Source organism: Rhynchophorus ferrugineus, unplaced genomic scaffold, assembly GCF_030347505.1.
Source record: "Rhynchophorus ferrugineus isolate W39M unplaced genomic scaffold, kcgeb_rfMv2 rfM6, whole genome shotgun sequence".
Classification (NCBI taxonomy): Eukaryota; Metazoa; Arthropoda; class Insecta; order Coleoptera; family Curculionidae; genus Rhynchophorus; species Rhynchophorus ferrugineus.
The window spans coordinates 39,908,072-39,930,385 of record NW_027472585.1 but is presented as its reverse complement, the minus strand read 5'-3'; the positions used below and the strand labels follow the sequence as shown (position 1 = coordinate 39,930,385).

The 22,314-nt window shown below is 30.3% G+C and overlaps 3 protein-coding genes across 3 annotated transcripts in view; 2 read left to right on the top strand and 1 right to left on the bottom strand.

The window, feature by feature from the left end:
• Positions 1–22,314, top strand: part of LOC143198354 (lysosomal alpha-mannosidase) — a 134,733-nt gene that overhangs the window by 48,477 nt on the left and 63,942 nt on the right. The gene's annotated exons all lie outside the window — the stretch shown is intronic.
• LOC143198706 (uncharacterized) lies at positions 882–20,544 on the bottom strand. Its single transcript, XM_076408067.1, has 8 exons — positions 20,442–20,544; positions 19,384–19,615; positions 10,848–11,010; positions 7,660–7,879; positions 3,758–3,970; positions 2,925–2,988; positions 1,989–2,105; positions 882–943 (listed from the first exon to the last, which is right to left on the bottom strand). The coding sequence occupies exons 2-8, from the start codon at positions 19,580–19,582 to the stop codon at positions 882–884; spliced, it is 1,038 nt and encodes a 345-aa protein (XP_076264182.1). The 5' UTR covers positions 19,583–19,615; positions 20,442–20,544.
• LOC143198356 (uncharacterized) overlaps positions 7,807–22,314 on the top strand; it is a 29,229-nt gene continuing 14,721 nt past the window's right edge. The window contains exon 1 of the mRNA XM_076407522.1: positions 7,807–7,940. The gene's annotated coding sequence lies outside the window, so the exon portion shown is untranslated. The remainder of the gene's footprint in view (positions 7,941–22,314) is intronic.

Here is a 22,314-nt window from a genome sequence, read left to right as displayed (position 1 = left end):
TTTTCGTAAATATGGCCATTTTAGCGGAATCTGAACTGCGGCATCTGAAAACGAAGCTTAAAACGCGTTTTCTTTTAACTACCATTTTGAGACTATTGACATGGAGCCTTCTCTCTAAATTGTCTCCGAAAATTATTTATTCGTTTATCATTTATATTGTTGCCGAAAATATGTATCAAAAGTTTTAATGTTTAGGCAAAATAACTTGCTTTTTTTGAACTTTTTTGAAAAGCATTTTTGTCAAACTTACTGTATTACTGGTATCATACTTTTTAATAATTTTAAATGTCAATTTTTTGTTTCGTTTTACATCGATAGAAGCACGATAAATGCAATAATTTTGGTTAAAAAATAATACCGAGCCCGTTGTTTCAATAACATAAGAATTTTAAATGATCGGATCATTTTTTACCTGTTAAAAATTCATTAGAGATACTCAACTTTTTTACAAGGGCAATTAAGAGTAATAAAAAATCGTTATGCAAAAGAAATAAATCTTATTACGAAACCCACATAAACAAAAATAAAAATAGCTTCCGTATACGGAAGGGGGAAACTGAAACAAACAAAAAGACGCATTGTTCAGCTGCCACAAGGGCTCTGCAGCTTCATTCGCTGACGAAACTGCGCCGATATCGGGGAATTGAAAATTTCTTGGCCGACTTTCGGGCGCCTGGAGACGGTGGCCGCGTATCAAACTGGAACGGCGTCCAGACGGCTCCAGTCCGAATCTCCCGGAGTCGACGGTGGCATGCCCCGCATCATTAATGAGAGAGACGGGATGAAATTGAATAACACGAAGAGAATTGTCGTCGTAATAAAGAAGGGGGAGCGTTATCCTCCGGACCGAAGGCGTTATGACGTCGAGAACAAAGAAACTTTTATTTCCGTTCGTCTTCATTCAGTTCTGCTGGTAAGGGCGCTTTAATAGGAATTAGGCTCGCTGTAAACATAACATCGTTTTCTTTCGGAGATTAATACGTAAATATTTTGTCGGCATCGGATAACACAACATCAAGAAAACAAAGAATAAATCTGTTTATATGTACATGTTTTCTTGATTTTTTTTTATTAAAACACTGGCAAAGACATATCCTATTCAAGGAAATCATTAATCGTTCCGAATATTTATGGTAGATATTTTTTCAATGTTTTAGACCTTTTCTATTTTTGAGTTATTTATGATTAAAAAAGTTTTAACCAGCTTGGTTGGCGCAGTGGCAAAAGCGTCAGGACGGTCCACCTATTGTTGCGATAGTCGCGGGTTCGAATTCTACTTGGGCATGGTAGAAAATTTATGTTTGTGATTTTATAAGATTCGTGATAATCCTAGGCAAGAGTGCAAAATCCGACAAGGAAAATGAATCCCTGTCGCGCCAGTAACCAGGCTGGGTAAGACTGAATGTCTTCTGGGATCATTTCTAAGTTGATAACTCACCAGACGGTAGGCTTAATGCCTAGAATTAACCTAAATCCTAGTTGGTAAAAGGAGACTTTAAAAAATATATAAAAAACGTTTTAATGACAATGTGAAGCGAGCTAGGTGGGATTGTCGCTTCTTTTTTCATTGCGAGATTTGTAGCCTTTGCGAATACCCAGCAACAGAAACAATTACCACTACTGACAACATTGTTGAGACCTTTTCGTGTGCTATTTTTGTCAGATCAAATATATCAACATATCCAAGGGACGTTACTACTTTTATTCTGTTGATTGTACTGTGCTTTGAGCTGACCAACCTGAGTTTCATCAAATGGTGAGTTTGTTTACAGAGTACTCCATTTTTATTTCTTTAATTTCATTCTATTCTGTTTATTCCATTTTTTACATTCTAGTTTACCTGTATCTATTTTGTCACCTTCTATTCTTATATTTAACTTTTATCTTTCTTATAATTCTTAAACAATTTAAAATTAAATATAAAAAGTATAAATTATAACTATTTTATAAGCCAGAAACTGCAATAGTTAAAACATACATAAACCAACTGATGGTACTCAAGTTCTGCCCCCTGTTGGTAGCAATATGTATGTCTTTGGCTTGTTTCCTTGTAAGCATTGCACATTCATCATAGTCGAATTTAGGAGAAGTATGTACCCAATTTTCTTTATTGATTTATTTGTAATTAGATTTGTCCTAGCGAGAACTACTACTAGCTATTCATTATGATTCATGTGTGTTTATCATTGTTATTGACTATTACTGACTAAGATTGTTGTTAACTATCAAGGTTATACTGTCAAAGTTAGTGACTACTACTTTCTAAGACTCTTATTCATTATCCTGGTTATTCTATCATTGCTATTGACTATCAATGTCATTGTCTATTATTGATATTATCAATACCATAATTTGACAATGACATTACTTGTCCGTACAATTAATTATCGGTACTATTAGCTGTCAGTAATATTAACTGCCAATACCATCATGTGACCTGACATTAGAAGTATTTCTCGTGATAATTCACCATTATCAGTGAATAATTAGCTTTATTTATTTATTGTGTAAGTAGATGTTATATCCTTTATTTTGATCTCTGTGTTTATTTATTTAAGTTATATATTGTTTCACTAAAATATAATTAATTTTATGCCGGGGTTTGAATTTAGCGCTACAGTAATCTTAATGACAAAAATGCATTACGGAAAAAGTAATTTTGGTTTCTCCAAATCCATACTAAAGAGAGTGAGAAAGTTAGCACTGTTAAAAGTTATTGCGTTTTAAAACTATAGATTCTAGAAGGTCACTTTCATCATATTTGTCTACTTACTTCCAAAGAGGAAAAATTGAAATATAGGTTGATCGAAAATTGTGCGGCGATGAGTGCGTAAGTAAACGCCAAGGTTAAAATTGGTGTGTAATATGATAAAGCTCGCCTTTGTTGAGCAGTCGTTGGAAAGACCAAAGCATTGACAACTGACCGATTGGGATCAGTGATACAGAATAAGATTGTCCGAGGTCAGAATAGCTGTGGGCGACCGTCAGCTGTAGTGAAATTTAGTGAAGAATGTTGATTATGATGAAGATGATGATGATGAGTCGTTGAAAAGCCGATAGGTAATAAAAGAACCGCATACAATTAATTCGTCTCTGTAATGACAACTACTACTAGCACTACTACTAGCTATTCATTATGATTCATGTGAGTTTATCATTGTTATTGAGTATTACTAACTAAGATTGTTGTTAACTATCTATACTATCTGTATCGGTTATACTGTCAAAGTTAGTGACTACTACTTTCTAAGACTCTTATTCATTATCCTGGTTATTCTATCATTGCTATTGACTATCAATGTCATTGTCTATTATTGATATTATCAATACCATAATTTGTCAATTCCATTACTTGTCCGTACAATTAATTATCGGTACTATTAGCTGTCAGTAATATTAACTGCCAATACCATCATGTGAGCTGACATTAGAAGTATTTCTCGTGATAATTCACCATTATCAGTGAATAATTAGCTTTATTTATTTATTGTGTAAGTAGATGTTATATCCTTTATTTTGATCTCTGTGTTTATTTATTTAAGTTATATATTGTTTCACTAAAATATAATTAATTTTATGGCGGGGTTTGAATTTAGCGCTACAGTAATCTTAATAACAAAAATGCATTACGGGAAAAGTAATTTTGGTTTCTCCAAATCCATATTAAAGAGAGTGAGAAAGTTAGCACTGTTAAAAGTTATTGCGTTTTGAAACTATAGATTCTAGAAGGTCACTTTCATCATATTTGTCTACTTACTTCCAAAGAGGAAAAATTGAAATATAGGTTGATCGAAAATTGTGCGGCGATGAGTGCGTAAGTAAACGCCAAGGTTAAAATTGGTGTATAATATAATAGCTCGCCTTTGTTGAGCAGTCGTTGGAAAGACCAAAGCATTGACAACTGACCGATTGGGATCAGTGATACAGAATAAGATTGTCCGAGGTCAGAATAGCTGTGGGCGACCGTCAGCTGTAGGGAAATTTAGTGAAGAATGTTGATTATGATGAAGATGATGAGGACTATGAATCAATAGGAAATGAGGGGTCTTCATTGCGACAAATCTAGATCACATACATCGTTAGTAATTTAACAAAAAATGAACTGAAAGAATGCTTTGAAGAACATATTACCATTTTATATAATTGAGTATCGCTTACTTTCGTTTTTGTTCACACATTTGGCCTCAAAATTATCAATTTCGTATTGTAGATACATTTTCTTTAATAGATAGCATGACAAAAACTTAAAAACGACCTTCTATCGTTAAATTTATGAGAAATGTTTTTGTTCTTGAGAATCTTTCACCATTTTCATAAAACCTAATTGATCATAGATTAAAGATAGTACATGCTTTGTATAACAGGTCGGATTATCTTAAATTCTTCATGATATTTATTATTGTGTGCTATCTAATAATGGACTAAAATAATTTCAAGAGTCTTTAACATATGGCGAAACAACATGTTAGTTTTCTTTGTAAATATGAATGTTCAGTAAAATAGACGGCAACTATAATTGTATACAAATGGCATCTTTTTGCCTTTATATCAATATCCCAAGTCCAAGAGTGACCGATGAACAATACTTTGATTAGCCGGCTTGATGGCGCAGTGGTAAAGGCGATGTGACAGTCCTCTTACTGTTGCGATAGCCGCGGGTTCGAATCCTGCTGGGGCATGGTCGTAAATTTATGTTTTGAATTTATGATTTGTGAATGTTCTAGGCAAGAGTGTAAAATCCGACAAGGAAAATGATCCCAGTCACGCCAGTAACCAGGCTGGGTAAGACCGGATGTCTTCTGGGATTATTTCTAAAGTTGGCCGCTCACCAGTCGGCAGGCTTTGATGCTGAGGACCGTGGTTCGGAGCCCACGTTAAACTGTAGGTCCAGTCCAGATAAACGCATAGTTGGTAAAAGGAGACTTTAAAATATATATAAAAAAAATACTTTGATTAATGAATAATTATTCTTCCAAAAGTTAAATACAATTTTATAGTTCCCATATTTTTTATTAAAATGCAATAAAATTGGATTATAAAGTTTTATGGCATACGATCAGATGCTATTGACATAAATAATACGATATATCGACAGCGCTAACAGAAAATATTGCAATGCAATATAACCAAGGTCTTAAATCAAATAATTCTTATTTTGATAATAACCTCCTTCATCGTTATTTTTTCATTTCGAGGAATATATGTTATAAAATATATTTTCCTATTTTGATTTCGAATGCGTCAATTGGACTCGCTAAAGATTTCTGTAAATATTTTTTATCTAATCTATTGTTCAAAAAATTGTATGTTCATAATATATTGAACATATATATTTATTATATAGTCTGGTCGTTGTTTTTCTGTATAATAATATTTGAAATTTAATTTTAACTAAAATGCCATAAAAATGAACTTGATTTTGGTTAATTTCTTATATATATTTATTTAAAAATTGATAACTGCTGGGCTTAGAGAATTATAAAAAGTCTTGTGATTTTTCCTTAAATTATTAATTTTTTATATAAATTTTAAAAGTCTCCTCTTACTAACGAGGTTTTATCTGGACTGGACCTACAGTTTAACATGGGCTCCGAACCATGGTCCTCAGCATTAAGCCTACCGACTGACGAGTGACCAACTTAAACATCCGGTTTTACTCACCCTGGTTACTGGCGTGACTGGAATAATTTTCCTTGTTGGATTTTGCACTCTTAACTAAGGACAATCACAAATGTTAACGATCATGCCCCAGCAGGATTCGAACCCGATATATATATATATATATATATATATATATATATATATATATATATATATATATATATATATATATATATATATATATATATATATACTTTTTATTATATTATATAATAGTTTTATAGATATTTTATGCTACAGTCTAAATTACATTGTCCCCTAACTAGGATTTTTCCTTATTTTAAAAAGTATCTTTTATAAATTTTATTATTATTATTATGTTTATAAATGATGAAACAATAAACTGTTAGTTTACTATTGTTTATTAAATTTTGCTAAATAACTATTTAAATATAAATATAAAGTATTGTAGTAAAGTAGTCCTTCTTTAAAAAAAAAACAAGAAAATAATAACAATTAATATTCGCATCATTAAACATAAACAAATGCTTATTATGACAGTAATTAGATAAATTAATTTCACGGTTTTTAAAGTAAAAGGTCAAATTTAACTTCCCTTAAACATTACTTTCTGGTTAGAAAAGTTGTAAAATTCAGGGTTATAACTTACTAGTTTATGAATGATTCATTTTATTATTGTTGGTATATAAAATTATAAAATCCTAATTTAAGTATATTCTTCATGATGACTTCTATGAATATCTTGACATAAAATCTGAATCGATCATAGTGAATATAATATAGTAATTGGTACTGTTAATTAGAGCAATGATCGGTCGATAGATACTACAACTTAACAAGGATCAGAGAGACTAATTTATTTATTTATTATTTACAAATGAGGCATCTTCGAAATATATTTGAATGCAGCGAATGCCTCTTTTTATGCGCCTTTTCTTATTTTATACTCATGAATTGTCCAAAAGTAGTTTTTAGGTATCGAATGAAGTCTAGTCAGCGTTCTATATAATAATTGCAATCTTGAACATGACTAATTAGAAAGAGTCATTTAGAAGTAGAAGTTATTCTCAATATTTCAATATTTTTGAATGACTCAGTTTTGTAATAAAATATGTGGTATTGTATTTTACATTAGCCATTGTTTAAATGTATTAATAGTCATTTAGATATTGCCGAAATAGTAAAAATGGAAATTAACCATTTATTATTATCCATTGTATAAAATTATTTCGTAGATTTCATAGAGTTTATATATTATAAAATAACGTTTGAAACACTGAAAATAAAATTGAAACGTAAATATATATAGACTGTAATACTGAACATCACACTTAAAAAATATGGCAAAAAAAGGTATTTTGGTGTTGCTATTGTTTTCTGTGTAAAATACTGTTCAAGCAAAGAATTGCCTTGATAAATATTATTATAACAACCTATTCAATTGTTATACTTTGATTTAGACAACACAATTTCATATATTTAACGCTGAGTTTCAATCTTACTCACCATATGTGACTCTCAACTGTTATTATTTGTTCCCATATCTCAAAATTGCTATTCAAAAAAATATATTTCATATAAATCACGAGACTACATGATTATTTTAACAACTATAATTCTATAAAAAGCATATATGTTGTATATCATGGCTATACTTGCTCAAAAATGTTTTTAATTGCTTATCAATGTAATCTTCTTGATATTTCTTGTTTGAGATTTAAATAATAATAATCAGGTCTATAAATTTATTTAAAAAAATAATTAATTAAGAGAATGGCGCGATTGCGTCAGGAACAAAACAAAGACTGGCTTACAAAAATATTGTTCACGCTGTAGCATTAAGAGATTAATATTATGTAATGAATTAATGATATAAATAATTATTACTTAATATAAATTATAATAAATTAAAAAAATTAACGTTTAGTGTTTTGTTATTTGAATGAAATTACTAAAAGAAAACTAACTGTCATCTTAATTAGTTTTCACTTGCGGGTTTCAATTAGAACACGGATGTTAACAATCGATGATACTCACAGTTTGATGCTTGTTCTCCACTGCGTGAACGCTCGGAAGATTGATAAACTGTGGCGGAGTGGGGCGCCGTTCTTCTCTCGAGAGCGATTTCTCAAACGGTGAGCGATCTTCGTGCACGGCTTTTTCAAAGACAGAATCAGTTTCGTGCTGATACTCCTTATCGTGCTCGTGGTCGCTGGGTTCCTTCTCGAGCGATTCCTCGACGTGTCCATGAAAATCTCTGAGTTAATAGAATGCTTATGTTAGTGTGGTGAATCTAATTATAAGAAAATTATGACTGAGTAAGAATTTTATCGCTGTAACATTTTGGTTCTGGTTAATATGGTAAAAATGTAATATATGTCTTATTATACTATATAACACTATATATAATTGAAACAATTGAAACTATTTGAATAAATGAACTTTAAGAGATGGTTTGTAGAGAGACAAGAAGCACCAATATTTAACTGTTGCCAATAAACTGTATAACAACGGACAGTAACAATTCCATAGTATGACATATTATATGAAATATATTGGTTCTGAAGTTTAAAGCATAATAAATAATATAATATAAATAAATATCAAGGAAGCAAAAGCCTCTAAATCTTTCAAAATGAATAATTCAAGTTATAATAAAAGAAGGTGTATTATTCATCAAAAGAATCTTGGCACTTAGCCAATCAGATTATTTCCTCTTATAAATTCAAAATAACATTAAATTATAGTTTAAGAAATGAAACAATATTTATTGTTGATTAATTATTTAATATTAAGTAATAGTCACAAATCCACTATGAGTTAGGTTAGGGCACCATCTAAAATTGAAAGCTTGTATGTTGGCTACTGTGTTGGGTTTCAAAATATTTTATGCCCAATAGATAGCATATTCGCTAGCAATGGTACAAAAATGTTGTACATCATTGCGAATGACTTGCATCCACCACTTTGATGCGTGATGCGGGATAAACATAATTAAACTAGCATACAAGATGTAAACATAGTAACAAGTGGTGTGAACTCTATTATTCAGTTTCGAAATATGTTCGTGTCTCTTGCTCCAATATGTTTTGTTCTATTATAAGCAACTACAGCACTTAATACGTACACTTACTTTCTGTATCTGTATTAAATTAAATTCATATCAATTTATGTAATCATGAACTTTTTGGTAGTTTTCTTATAAAATGAAACATTACAATAATATCGAGTTTCTACGGTTAATGATAAATGAGGAAACTTCAGATATGTTTCTATGTTTTAAAATAGCGTTATTTCTTTTATTGAATCAAAAGTATTAAATACGTATATATAAGAGAGAAATTTCAGATATAATCAATTCAAAACAGTAGTGAAACGTGTATCAACATGTGTCTGTTTAAATTTGTAAATTCGTTTTAGTCAGACAAAATTATCCTTCTCATATCATTCTATTTAAAACAAGATAGAATGCTCTTAAAGAAGTTCGATCATATAACCGAAAGAATCTACAAAAGTTGTCCGTTTGTCAAACGTCTGCTAAATTCTTCATAATATTATAATTACAGGTTTTTATTGAAAATATTTTTTGCGCATCGCGGCTGTTCTGAATATTAGTACGGACACGGTTATTAAAATATCTTAAAAAATAAAAAACAATATAACCTTAAATTCACCAAAAAGGAACCGTCTTTATACGGAACAGGTGATGAATCAAGATCAGTTTGTTATTAGCTGTATCCGAGATCAAATATACGAAATGTAAAAAACGATAAGTAGTTTTTTCAATTGAAACATAATTTAAAATAATTATTTCAGAGAAAATTGTTAGTCTGGAAAGTATCCATAAAAAGCCAAAACATATACAGCTATTTGAGGGAGGTAGAACATCTCTTCATACACTATTGGATAATATAGGATTTAAGTGGTGTAATGATAACCGACGAAGGGGTTAAATGAAACTTCCAGAGATTGCTATTTCAAATTGTTACTCGGTAAATATATACGAAATATTTAATTTATTTTTTTTAAATAATCCTAAGAAAAGATACATGGTAGATCAGATTACTGAACGTTATGGCCACAGAGTATTATGTCTTCCTCCCTATCACTGCATATTTAATCCAATTGAATCAATTCAGGTCGAAAAGGATATTTAAACCAGAACTGTCTGGATTTATGGAAAGAGGCATTGTCGAATATAACACCTTCGGTTTGTGTGAGCTCGATCAGACACATTGAGAAAGAAATTGACAAATGGTAGAATCTTGAGCAATTTTTTGATAGATTGTAAGAGAGTGATTGAATAAAACCTTATGAATATTGGTTTATGATTCAATGCTGATGATTATCAAGATAGGGTGACGAAAGAGAAAACAAGGTCAGTATACAATTAATATACTTTAGTTGTAGGAAATTGTATTATAGAATGTAAAAGCGTTATGAGCATATGTATTATTGTTCAGAATATACATGAACATTTGGTTAACATGTATTAGGAGAGAAATAATAGTAACTGTTTTGCAGATATGGCAAATTCATAAAGATTCAGAAATATATATACAGGTAGTGACAGGACAAACTATAGAGATATATAGTAATATCATAATGAAAGAAACACTAACTAAGAACTAAGCCTAAAACATAATTATGCTCCCTAATGACAGTAAAATGCATTACTGAAATATACAATTGTTAATTAGGTGGATTAGGCCTTCGGGGGATACCACTAAATAAAAACGCGCCTACAACCCTACCTATACTAAACTGTATGAAAAAAAGTTCAATGTATATATATATAATAAAACAACACTAACCTATAAATTATTGTGGCTGTATAATTAAATGTAGTTTTAAGTTATTCGATAATATATGCATTAGATATACTATAATGTTTAAATAAATTATAACACATAACATTTTTGTTTCATTATTTTATTTACATTAATATTTTCTTATATGTCAGAGCCAACATGCACTAAAACTCAGAGTTACTGCGGCAACATTGCGACGTTTTAACAGGTCATCCGTTTCACTACTGTTTTGAATAGGCTATATATTTGTATGCTTTCCAATAGTGTCGCTTTTTTATTGTTTTTATTATTGTTTTATTATTGTTTATATATATATATATATGTATATATAAGATATTTTCAACTCTAATTTACAATCTCGGTAGACATACGATGGAGATTATTTCCTTGTCAACCTAACATATAGATACGCACCTATGGATTCCCTGCGAATCGATAAAGTGCAACTGATAAGTGTGTGGAAAGCCGTGAGAATCCAGATAGAGGCCGGAATCTGGCCGATGTTCGCCCCTATCGTCGTGATGGGGGTGGCCCGGCGTGGGTGGCAGAACGGGGAAACTTTGCGACGAGGAATGCCCTGAAAATAGCGATATAAATTATGTAGGTTGCACCGTCCTGAATGCGACTGTTGTTGCATTTGGCGTAGTCGCACTGGGCTAAATTATGGCTTGTATTTGCGGTCGAATTTTTCAAACCGCCAGACGACAAACTAGATGACGGTTTTTTTATAATCGCTCGTCCGTTCTGTCGCGTTTCTATGAAAACAAATGACTGCAGTGAAACTGTACTTTAAAAAACAGACGATGATTAATGTTCGTATTCCCTTTCGGCTAAAAAATAACTGAACACCAAACGAATAAAAATCATTTATTCATACATAACTGTAACTGGTAGCTCAATTAATTTTTTTTAAAGTAGGTGAATTAGTAAAACATTTTTTTCTAATTTTTATTATAACCAGATGAATCGGTGAACTTCGTATCACCTATATCTAACACATGGACTCAAAAGTCCCGGGCGTAACAAAGACATCGCGGTTTTATTTTATTCATAATTGGCTTTATTCATCCACCCAATCTCCATCAAGAGCCACACAATCATTCCAGCGCCGCTCTAATATTTCAATATCGATAACCTCGTGATTCGATCGAAATTTCTCACCGGTGAGCAGCTTTTGAGGTCCACGAACAGCCAGTAGTCGCTGGGAGACAAATCTGGCGAATACGGTGGATATGGGAGCAATTCAAACTTCAATTCATCTATTTTTGCCATTGTATGGATTGACTTGTGTCACGATGCGATGGTTTGATGAAACAAATTTTTTTTCTTCTCCATATGCAGTCCTTTCTTTGCAATTTCTGTCTTCAGAAGTTCCAATAATGCTATATAATATTCACTGTTGAATGGATTTGTCTTCTCAATTGTTTTGCTCAATTAATTATTTTTAAAGTTAGGTAGCGATTAGTAAGCGATTTGATCGAAATTTCTTACCGGCGAGCAGCTTTTGAGGTCTGTCAACAGCCAGTAGTCGCTGGCAGACACATATGACGAATACAGTGGATATGGGAGCTTATGTGTAGACAAAACGTCTGATTAGTAGGCAATCTTCCGAACAACCAAGATCTAACAAATTCACAACCTTTAAAAATAAGTAGATGAGGTTTTTCTACACCTTAAGGAACATGTTTTCGTTTTGTTTCAGTTTAAGTGGACAGAGTACTTCAAACATTAATCCACACCCGGGCAACATTGTATTGATTTTGATAAAAAAAACGCTTTAATAAATAATGAATGCTGATTATTTTAATTATTTATTTTTACTTAATTATTTTTGCCAAAAAATCCCGAAATATAAAAACTAACGAACTTACTGGACACATTGGTATAAATTCAATCACCGTAACTTAACCGGTGGTAATAAAAACTAATTGCTCTTTGCTTGTCATACTATTCCCGGTTCCTAAATACTTACGTTTAATATTGTTCATTAAGCATCAATCATGATGATTAATGATTATGTCCATTTAGGGTCGAGTAGGTAAAACGAGGGATCGAGGGACACGGCTATAATCAGATTTATTTAGTAAATTAGTACATCTCAATATAGATAATTCAGCTAGGATGGTCTATATTTGAGAAATATTACTAGTAAAGTAATCGTACTTAATTATTTTTCGTAAAAGCTTTTCTAAATATAAAATAAATTTACATGTCATATGAATACTTTTCTGCTCAAACTATATCTCTAGCAATTAATCCTGTATAAAACTTAATTATTTTATCACTTGTGTAGGTTTGTATTTGGATAATATTTCAACAATAATTGAATCTAGGTAAAAAGATTTTTTCTGCCATTATTAAATGTAATCAATAAATTTAATTTTAATTTATCCATGACAAAACCCAATTACAATTTACTTAAAATATACAATTATAGGTAGAGATAGATCCAAAAATATATCTAATAGAGTCTATTTCATAGTATCGAAATAACTGGATCTTTGAATTCTTCATCTTTATCTTTATTTTTCATCTGTCATATATTTATCATCAAAAGAGATGAAATGTACATGATACTAGATGTACTAGATCACATCATTGGCCAGGAATATAAATCAACTATTTTATTTTTCAGTACTCAATATTACTACAGAGGTAACGGCGATAAATAGTACAAAATGTTCCAATGAATTCAATTTCAAATGTAGGTATTAACGTTTATTAATTTTAAAAGTCAAATTTCTTTGTCAGTCATTGTATTTGGAATTTCAATATATATTAACTAAAAATTGTCCATCACTGCCCAGAAATATAAATCAACAATTGGAAAACGCAGTTCATACCAATTTAGTAACTTGGATATGGCAGTACTTAATATTACTACAGAGGGGACTAACTAAAGCAGAGTAAGTTAATTATTAATTTTCCATTTTTGTTAAACCAGAAAATGTTCAAATGAATATAACAAGATGTTCGATAAATAACTTCCTAAAAAAAGACGAACAAATAGGTATTAATATCAAATGTACGTATTTACGTTTAATAATTTTAAAACTCAAATTTCCCTGTCAGCTATTATATTTGGAACTTCAATATTTCACTCGGTACCAAATTCCAATATATATTACTGAAAAATATAACAGCCTATAAATCAAGATCAATTACAATAAATCACTGGCGTAGAAATTAAATTTTGGAAAGAATGTAAATTAAGGAGGGACGTGGGTGCTTACATAGCAGCTTTTGATTAAAAAGACGCAAAGTAAATCGAGTTATTGCGGTTTTGTAATTGGAAAAATATTTTTATATTCATGTAAAAAATAAAATCAAAACTACTGTGACTAGAAACAACATTTTTCATAGAACTTAAATAGATTTAGATGATTCTAGTTGTCAACCAATATCCTTTTGAAACTGTCAGACTTGCATACTGTTCGCCAGAACTCTCCTTTACGAACTTTGACTTCACCAAGAAAGTTTGTTATTTTAACGCAAGTCACAATAGTCCATACAAAACTATTCGTTTTTTTTTTCAGCAAAGCAATTCAACCATGGTTCGAAATGGTACATTCAGTCGACATTTTCCTTCCTGTTGGATATTTACCATCGCATTCAAAACGCCTGGATACCATTATCAACTCGAATTTTTACCTAGTACGTAATGCAATCAATTATATTCGAATTATTGAAAATTATTAGATCATTGAAATCAAAACAGACTGTTCTGGATATAAGGATATAAAGGAAAAGCATCACCATACATTTCTAAAAGAGTTTTATAGGCTTCCGCTTCCCAATTAACTAAAAAAAAATAAATAAAACTAAAGTAAATACTGAATATCTCTATATTTTTAATAGAAGACTTTTATTTTATATCAAGAAATGTTAAAATCATCACAGTTCTTTAGCAGACATAAGTTACACATGTTTCCATGTAAGCACTTAATTAACCATGAAAACCTGATTCCTGGTAAATATTTTAAGCATAATGGACTATTATATCAAACCAAATAATATGACTTTAATTTAAGCTTTTTCTGTATTTTGAAGTAGTTCAACTATGATGATCATTCTATTAAACATTTTAATTTTTAATGAACCTGATATACACTAGGAAACAACGAATAAATAAGCACATTAACTTTTTAGTTTAGAATTCCTAAAAACTAGTCTAAATCACAACCATACTGAATACAACTGCACAATTTTTTAATAATATTTTTATAAAATTGGAATTATTTTTTTTGCCAACTTTTTGCTATACTAATTTAAATTCAGTGACCAATAAATTATGAAAATTAGAGTAAACAAAAAAGCTGGAATTGCGTGTGTTGCTATAAATCATTCCACAGAAAATTCCAAATCGCGAAATGAAATTTAAAAGCTTTAAATAGCACCAATTCGTATGGGGAACTCTTTGTAAAATGAGCCCCTTAAATGCAACGTTCCGTGTTTGTGCGGCGGTGGTATTTTAGTTGGATCAGTTTTAAATTTTATCTTTCTGTGTTTAATCGCATCGGATTTTGGCACAAAACGGCACGTAACCGTATAAAATGCAGAGCGAGGCTAGAGCTATTTGTTATAGCTCTTTGTCGGGGTTCTTAAATGTCATAAACTATTCCCTTGAAAAGGGTAAGTCTATGTTAATGGGGCATTAATCTGAATGAAATCTGAATCTAATGATGTGGGAATAAGTTACCGTTTTTTTGTTTACCCATGGGGGCTCAGCATTTATCATGGATAATTAAGAGAAAAAATACTAATCTTCTATAATTTATGTAATAAAATATGTTTCAGATGTACTAAGAGATTCAATATGTTAGGGACAATTAGATCACAATCGAAAAAATACTTTTAAGCAGGTTTTTTTTTAGATAATTATCCTCAACTTCAATATATTAGGCTTGAAAAATACAGAACTCTTTTTTAACTATTCATTATTGGACCACTATTTAACAAAACTCCAATAAGGATGATAAAAGCCAAAACTAAACGAAGCTTAGTCTGGCTAATAAGCTGGATGTTAAACTCTTTTAATCTCATTTATATGGAAAATGAATTGTTTCTTCAATTGAATGAATTGGGTCTTTTTCTCAAATGCTTGCTAAATAGATAAATATAAAATAATTTTAACCAAAAAATAGAACCGACTTCAAAAAATAATAATAATCGTTGTAATAACTAAATAAAAATTTTATTTCACCAATCTATGACATGTTTTATATTATATTATATTTAGACAAAAAAAGTATGTGAAAACATTGTACGTGCCTTTGAAATTTGAGGGTTTCCTTCGATTTCCTCCCCCATGAGATCCTACATACATACATACATATATATATATATATATATATACATATATATATATACATATATATATATATATATATATATATATATATATATATATATATATATAACCTCCTCCTATTTTTCAAGTTGTTTAATAGTTTAAGTATATTTATTCCAGTTACTAAAAAACTGTTTTTAACACTTTCTTGGCGGATTTCTTGGAATGGCATTCGAATGTTTCCATGATGATAAAATAAAGCAAAAAATAATTTCAATATAATGGAACTGCACAGAATTATTAGTGATTATTTTTATGAAGATTATTAATCACATGAGAGTTGCTGTTTATATTTTGAGCCTAATTAATCATGGACAGAAAACAGTTTATTAACAAAAGTGGCTTTATTGTTTTTTATTTGTAGTCAATACAATTTTACATACACTTTAACAAATCCTCGAAGCACCTTTTTCATCCCGATTGAGATATCTTTTGTCAATGCGAGATCCAAAACTAACAAACCTTTTAAGCCTTAACCAAAACGTCCCTAAAATAACTTATTGATGCTCATCATATTAATGATCAAGAATGACTCAATCTTAAGATAAATCACATAAAAATTTTACAACATCTTTTTGCGACCATCATCAATGTTTTTTGGTACAACTAATTTTGGCCGGCCATCACGACATTCACGATTAAATTCGTACTGTCAACGTTTCAGGATAATCAAGGATGTAGCTTCATCACCAAAAGTCAATGTAAGTTGATCGATTCACTCCTGTCCAGATAATCCATTTTCTCATTGAGACAAAACGTTGTGCTCTAATAATAATACTTTCTGAATACGTTTGTGGTTAAAAATGACAAACTTCTAATTGAAAATATCAGATGGAGCCTACCAACACCCAGTATTGCCAAAGTTTAAAATATAAATATCACGCCTCGTATCTGAACATTTTTAATTTTCAGAAATTTGACTCTTCTTGGTCATTGGTAAAATGCTTTCAATACTTTACGGTTTTTGGGTATTTAAATTAGAATTTGGTAGAAGAATTTAAAATTTTATTTAAAAAAAACAGACGACAAATTTTGGAAACTCAAGAAACCTGATTACAAGGAAATGATATTATGTTTTTTTATAAATATTTGTAAGAGAAATGTAATAAAATTAGCAGCAAATCTTCAGAAAATAACTGAGCCTAGGGTATTCTCAGCATACTGCATTTTAAGGATACATATTATTATGGATGATTTGCAATCAACTTAATTAATTACTATTGTTACTTATCTTAAATTTGATGGATAAATGATGATGCCACCCTATAATTAATGACGTAATATATATTCCATAAGCCATTAAAACCTCCAGTCAAAATACAGTTCAATGTGAATTTGGCAAGCAGATATATAGTTTATTTTAAAGTTAATCTGATTATAGAGATAAGAATTAATACGATCTTCATTCACATGAAATTATTAAAATTATCAGCCTAATATCTACCTAATAATTGGAAATTTTGGAAAGTGCTTATTAAGCGATCGATCAATTTTTTTCTAACTTCGTGACGTTTGGTACAAACAAATATGTTTACACTTATATTACTGCATATTATATATCTTATAAATTGTAAACTGTTGAACTGTAAAATTGTTTTATTGTAAACTTGTACGTGTTTCTGTTCGAATATTACACGATATCGATTTACCTCCATTGGTTATCATACATCTCCTCCGAAACAGCTACGAATTTGAACACCGTAATAAATACATAGAAAATGGTATTATAATGCTTGATATTTTACAAGGAAATATAGCGTATAATAAAAGATATAAAAGGTAGATTGTTGGTTGGATAACCATTTAAATGACATTAATACGAAAAAAAGTAAAACACTAGTTCTAAATTTAACTTACTTACTGTTCAGTCATCGTGCAAATAAAAGATAAAGCTACCTGTTTTATATAATTTAATTCATTCTATCCATATCAACAGCCAGCAAAAAATTTATTAAAATAAACCATTTATTATTAGTTCACAAACCGATGTAATTCACATTGTACTTTTGGCTTTATAATATTCACAATCATCTGCCTATTTAGATGACCATAGCTTCTAAGTAGTTAGCATTCAGAGAACTAGTAGTAAAAATTAGTAGAAAGTGAACTTTTTTCATATAGTGTGCGTTAATATTTAATTAAGATTAATTAGTCTTGCAGCATTCTCAAATGATAGTTTATTAATTTAAAACTGCACGTATTCTTCTTCTATTTATATTGAACAATTTGCCATTTGTAATATATATATATATATATATATATATATATATATATATATATATATATATGCTAAACCATTTACAACAAACCATAACCATAACCACCAGATAAATGGTGTAGGATACACTGCTTCCATGGAAATAATACGGCGAGCATATATTGTTTACATGCCAAATCTTAGGTAGGATATATGTTAGTATATTATATGCTTTGTTAGGCGATGGTAGAAACAAGCGATAGAATCTCTCATCATGTTTAATTTTTGACGAATGACGGTACAAGCGGCCGGGTTTAGGCATGGAGAACTCCGAAATAAGCCTATGATCCGAGCTGCCTGCTTCGACAGTTAAGCATGGGGGAGGTTTTGTTACGATTTGATCGACTATATCGTTATATGCAGCTGGTAGTATCGTGCACATCACTGTTCGGATTAGTGCAAATTAATATATCGCCATCATCGGTAGTGAATTTCTTACTAGCATATTGTTTCCAAACACTAGAGACGTTAATATGTCCATACACACAGCCAAAAAGGTTTAATTTTGGTTTGAGAAGCATCGGAATATAATCAAACATCTTTCTTGGCAAGCACAATCATCAGACCTCAACATAATTTAACCATTATGGGCAGACCAGAGCATGAGGAGTATATTTCCAACATCAATAAAGTAACTGGCGGGTGTTTTGGTACAAGAATAGGACAACGTTCAACGACAATGTCAATGAATCTAGATTTTATACTTGAAAAATCAAAGTTGTGAACATAAATTTACAATTAAATTTATTCTTCTTAAGGCAAAAACATAAATTAAATCGGATTAAAAAAAAATCGTTTTATTAAAAAATAGAAATGTCACCCATATATATATATATATAAAGCTATTAACATATACACCATATACTTTCATTAACTAACTCTCCTATCGTCCCAATTCCATTTTTTTCTGGAGATAGGATGTAATCATTCGCCGTATTTTTAGATCAATTGATTCTAGTCACGAACAAGATGGTGTGCCATAAAGCTCCACGAAAAGATATCACGCCCGTGAAATGTTTACAGTTTCATTCCCATATTTAATGCATTTCCAGCGAGTTCAATTTCTCCGCAAGCTTCGCTCCACGACACTCCCATAAAGTGCAAAAATAAAATTTTACACTGAGAGGTTTCTTGAAAACGTTGGTGCATAAGGCAAACTATATGTTAGATCCCATTTTCGTTCTTGTTATATAACAATACGATTTAATTGCTTAATTTAGTACAATGTATCTGTATTTAATTGAATTAATGCTAATATAAATTAAAAATAAATTTACACCGAGAATTTTTTTTAGTATTTAATGATCTAACACTAAAATGAAACATATATTTGATGTACATACCATGGGCGTCTCTCATTTTAGGCGTGTGAGCCTTGGATCCATGCTTTTCTTTAGCATGATGATCTTTACTTCCTTGTTGGTGGTCACCAGATTCCTTATGATATTTTTCATGATGCTCCTTATGATGATGGGGATGTGGAATGTGATGGTGTGACGCTTCGATAAGCGTTGGTTGTATATGGGTCACAAACTGAGCCATATTTTATGATTTTTATTTTTTTCTACATCATAACTAAAACAGTAACAATATTTTTGTCAATGCAAAAAGAGATATCATCTAATTTTAATGGTCAACAAAACATGCTAATATATTCTAATATAACGCTAATGGTATCTAATACTAAATGTTTTCAGTCCGCCAGAATGGGATATTTTCAATGTTATTGTCGATAGATTTACTATCAGTTTGGGAAACTAGTTGAAATCAAGCATCTATTATTAGATTTTTTCTATATTACTGGCTTTTTAGGATCGAAAATATTATTGGTATTATTAAATATACTCCTACAAATTGAGTGATGATAAGAATCATTGATAAAAAGTCTAAATTCAAAATATTCCAAAATACAGTTATTTATTAATATATTAAAAAAGTTTAAAATTCTATCTTTAAACGACATTGTCATATAACGTCATAGAACATTATAGACAGATGTCTGGAAGGTGACATGATAAATGAGATTTAAGTTATAAATTCCTATTTTTTATCTTATCTGATTTCGCCTATTAATAAATCTGTAATACTAAACCACTGATTTTAAAAAGCCGGTAGTTTTAAGTATTTTTAATGGAGAAACAGCTTTATTGTCTTATATATAGGTTAGAAACAATTACAGACCGACTTATTACGAACTTAGGGATATTTGGAAAATTCATTTCAGATGTTTTATTGAAATATGTAAATTAGACCGGTTTTTGATAACGTCGTTGTCGTGGAAGTGTAACGAAATACGTCAAATGGCATGTATATTGACCTAATTATAGCATCTGCTTTGTTTACCAACAAATACTGCGGTGGAATTGCAAAAACAACAATGCACCAGCATTATGCAACTTACCCAGAATATAAACAAACGTTTTTTGCATAATCTACAGCCCGGACACTACTTTTATCACTTAAACTCTACATCCGCTCTCGCGTACACTCAACTTATAAGCTCGCAGCGACAATAAAATATATATTTACTTAGTTTTCCAACCAAAATTATTCCTAGGAAAGGCAGTATGCACCGGCACGATTGCCTCACATCTGAGGCTGTTGGCGAACAAAACACCGAGATACAGTCAATGAATTTCCCGCTCTGTGATTTCCCAAGGCCACTTTTCTTTTGAAGGCCGAAGAAAATCGTCTCCGGAGGTATCGCGATTTTGTTATTGTCGGTATTAACATAACATCGATAACACCTTAAATATTTATAAAATACCGAAATGTAATGGGCACGAGCAACTGAATAATAAAATAGTCTGGATAGTTTGTTTTGGTGAATATTTCACTACAAAGAACTAACATCATTCCACGACTGGTTTTCTATTATTTATAAGCGACGACACCAATCAATATATAAGTAATTATATTTTAACTTGTTCCATACCGTTGAGAAATCATAAAATGTTAATCGATAATAAATAGAACAAGAAAAATAGTTTCCAGTTTTCCACAAAAAATACTATCATATATTTATTATAAAATTTGAAAATCTTATCCGTTATTTTGTTTTCTTAATAAAATGCTAATAAAATAATAAATATTGTTCATTATTTTATATTTCTCTAACTGTTTCATCCTTCTAACAAGGAAGATTCTAGCGAAACTTTCGAATTGTGAATCAATTGAATATCCGTTACAAAACTTTTGGTTTTATACTACTAATTAAAACAAATTAAAAGCTCCAAATAAAGTAACAACGATTACTAACGACACTTGTCTCGTGGAAATTATGTAAAGAGTCATGTAATTAAAGATTTTTTATACTGTTAATGATATGATCAAATATAACAAGTAACTATGTATAGGAAACTAATAGAAATAAAGGGAGTTTAGTTTTGATCTAGTAGAAAAATTAGATCTAGTAAAGAATCCACAATTTATTAACGTTATCCAACAATTATTATTTAAAAGGATACAAAATAGAAAGTAAAAATGTACTACAGAAAATCAACACTAGTTATATACAAAATGTACGGTTACAAGAGTATATAGGAAGATACTTACGAGTACAAAGAGATTACAAAATTGGTACATTATATAAATCAAAAATAACTAATTGTTTTTATAGGAATTGCAAATACTGCTACTCGTCTTGTATATGTGTCTAATTCCATCACTGGCATTATTTTTCTGGCGTAAATCCGTGGCACATTATAAGCTCATCATCTGATTCGGCCAGACTATATGGCTTCGAGCTTTTCAAAATATTATATCACTTTTAAAAAGGGGAAAATAATATTCACACATTTTATTGACGATATAAGCTTTAATATCTTTAAAGATAAGAAAAATAACAATATAGTATATGTTATAACATATATTACTCACGACAATAAATTGTTAGGACAATATTATGAGCAACAAAGTAAAACGCAAAATATGTAATGACTGTATTTTATTCACCGAAATTAATTAAATATAACGAATTAAGTCTTCATTCAACATAACATTATCGTACGTGCGATTGTTCATGAATCACTATCTGATGCCGTAAATCTCCATCCTAAATTTTTAAGCCCAACATACATTAAAAAAAACAACTCGTTTTTGTTAACGAGATACGCAGATATAAAACGCAACGTATATGATGCAGGTCCTTTATTATCAATTTTATACCACTAAACACTAGATGTTGATTAAGAATGTGAAAAAGATTATTATAATAATATCTAATCTAAATTAAGAAATATTGTGATGTATTCGATAAATCCATTATTAGAAAT

Bases quoted from the DNA above. Each gene is read 5' to 3' on its own strand.
- LOC143198706 (XM_076408067.1), bottom strand. From the start codon at position 19,582: ATGGCTCAGTTTGTGACCCATATACAACCAACGCTTATCGAAGCGTCA. The intron at 3,971-7,659 runs GTGAGTATCATC...ATTTCCCTACAG, and splicing joins TGGAGAACAAGCATCAAACT to CTGACGGTCGCCCACAGCTA. The intron at 2,989-3,757 runs GTAAGTAGACAA...ATTTCACTACAG, and splicing joins TCAATTTTTCCTCTTTGGAA to CTGACGGTCGCCCACAGCTA.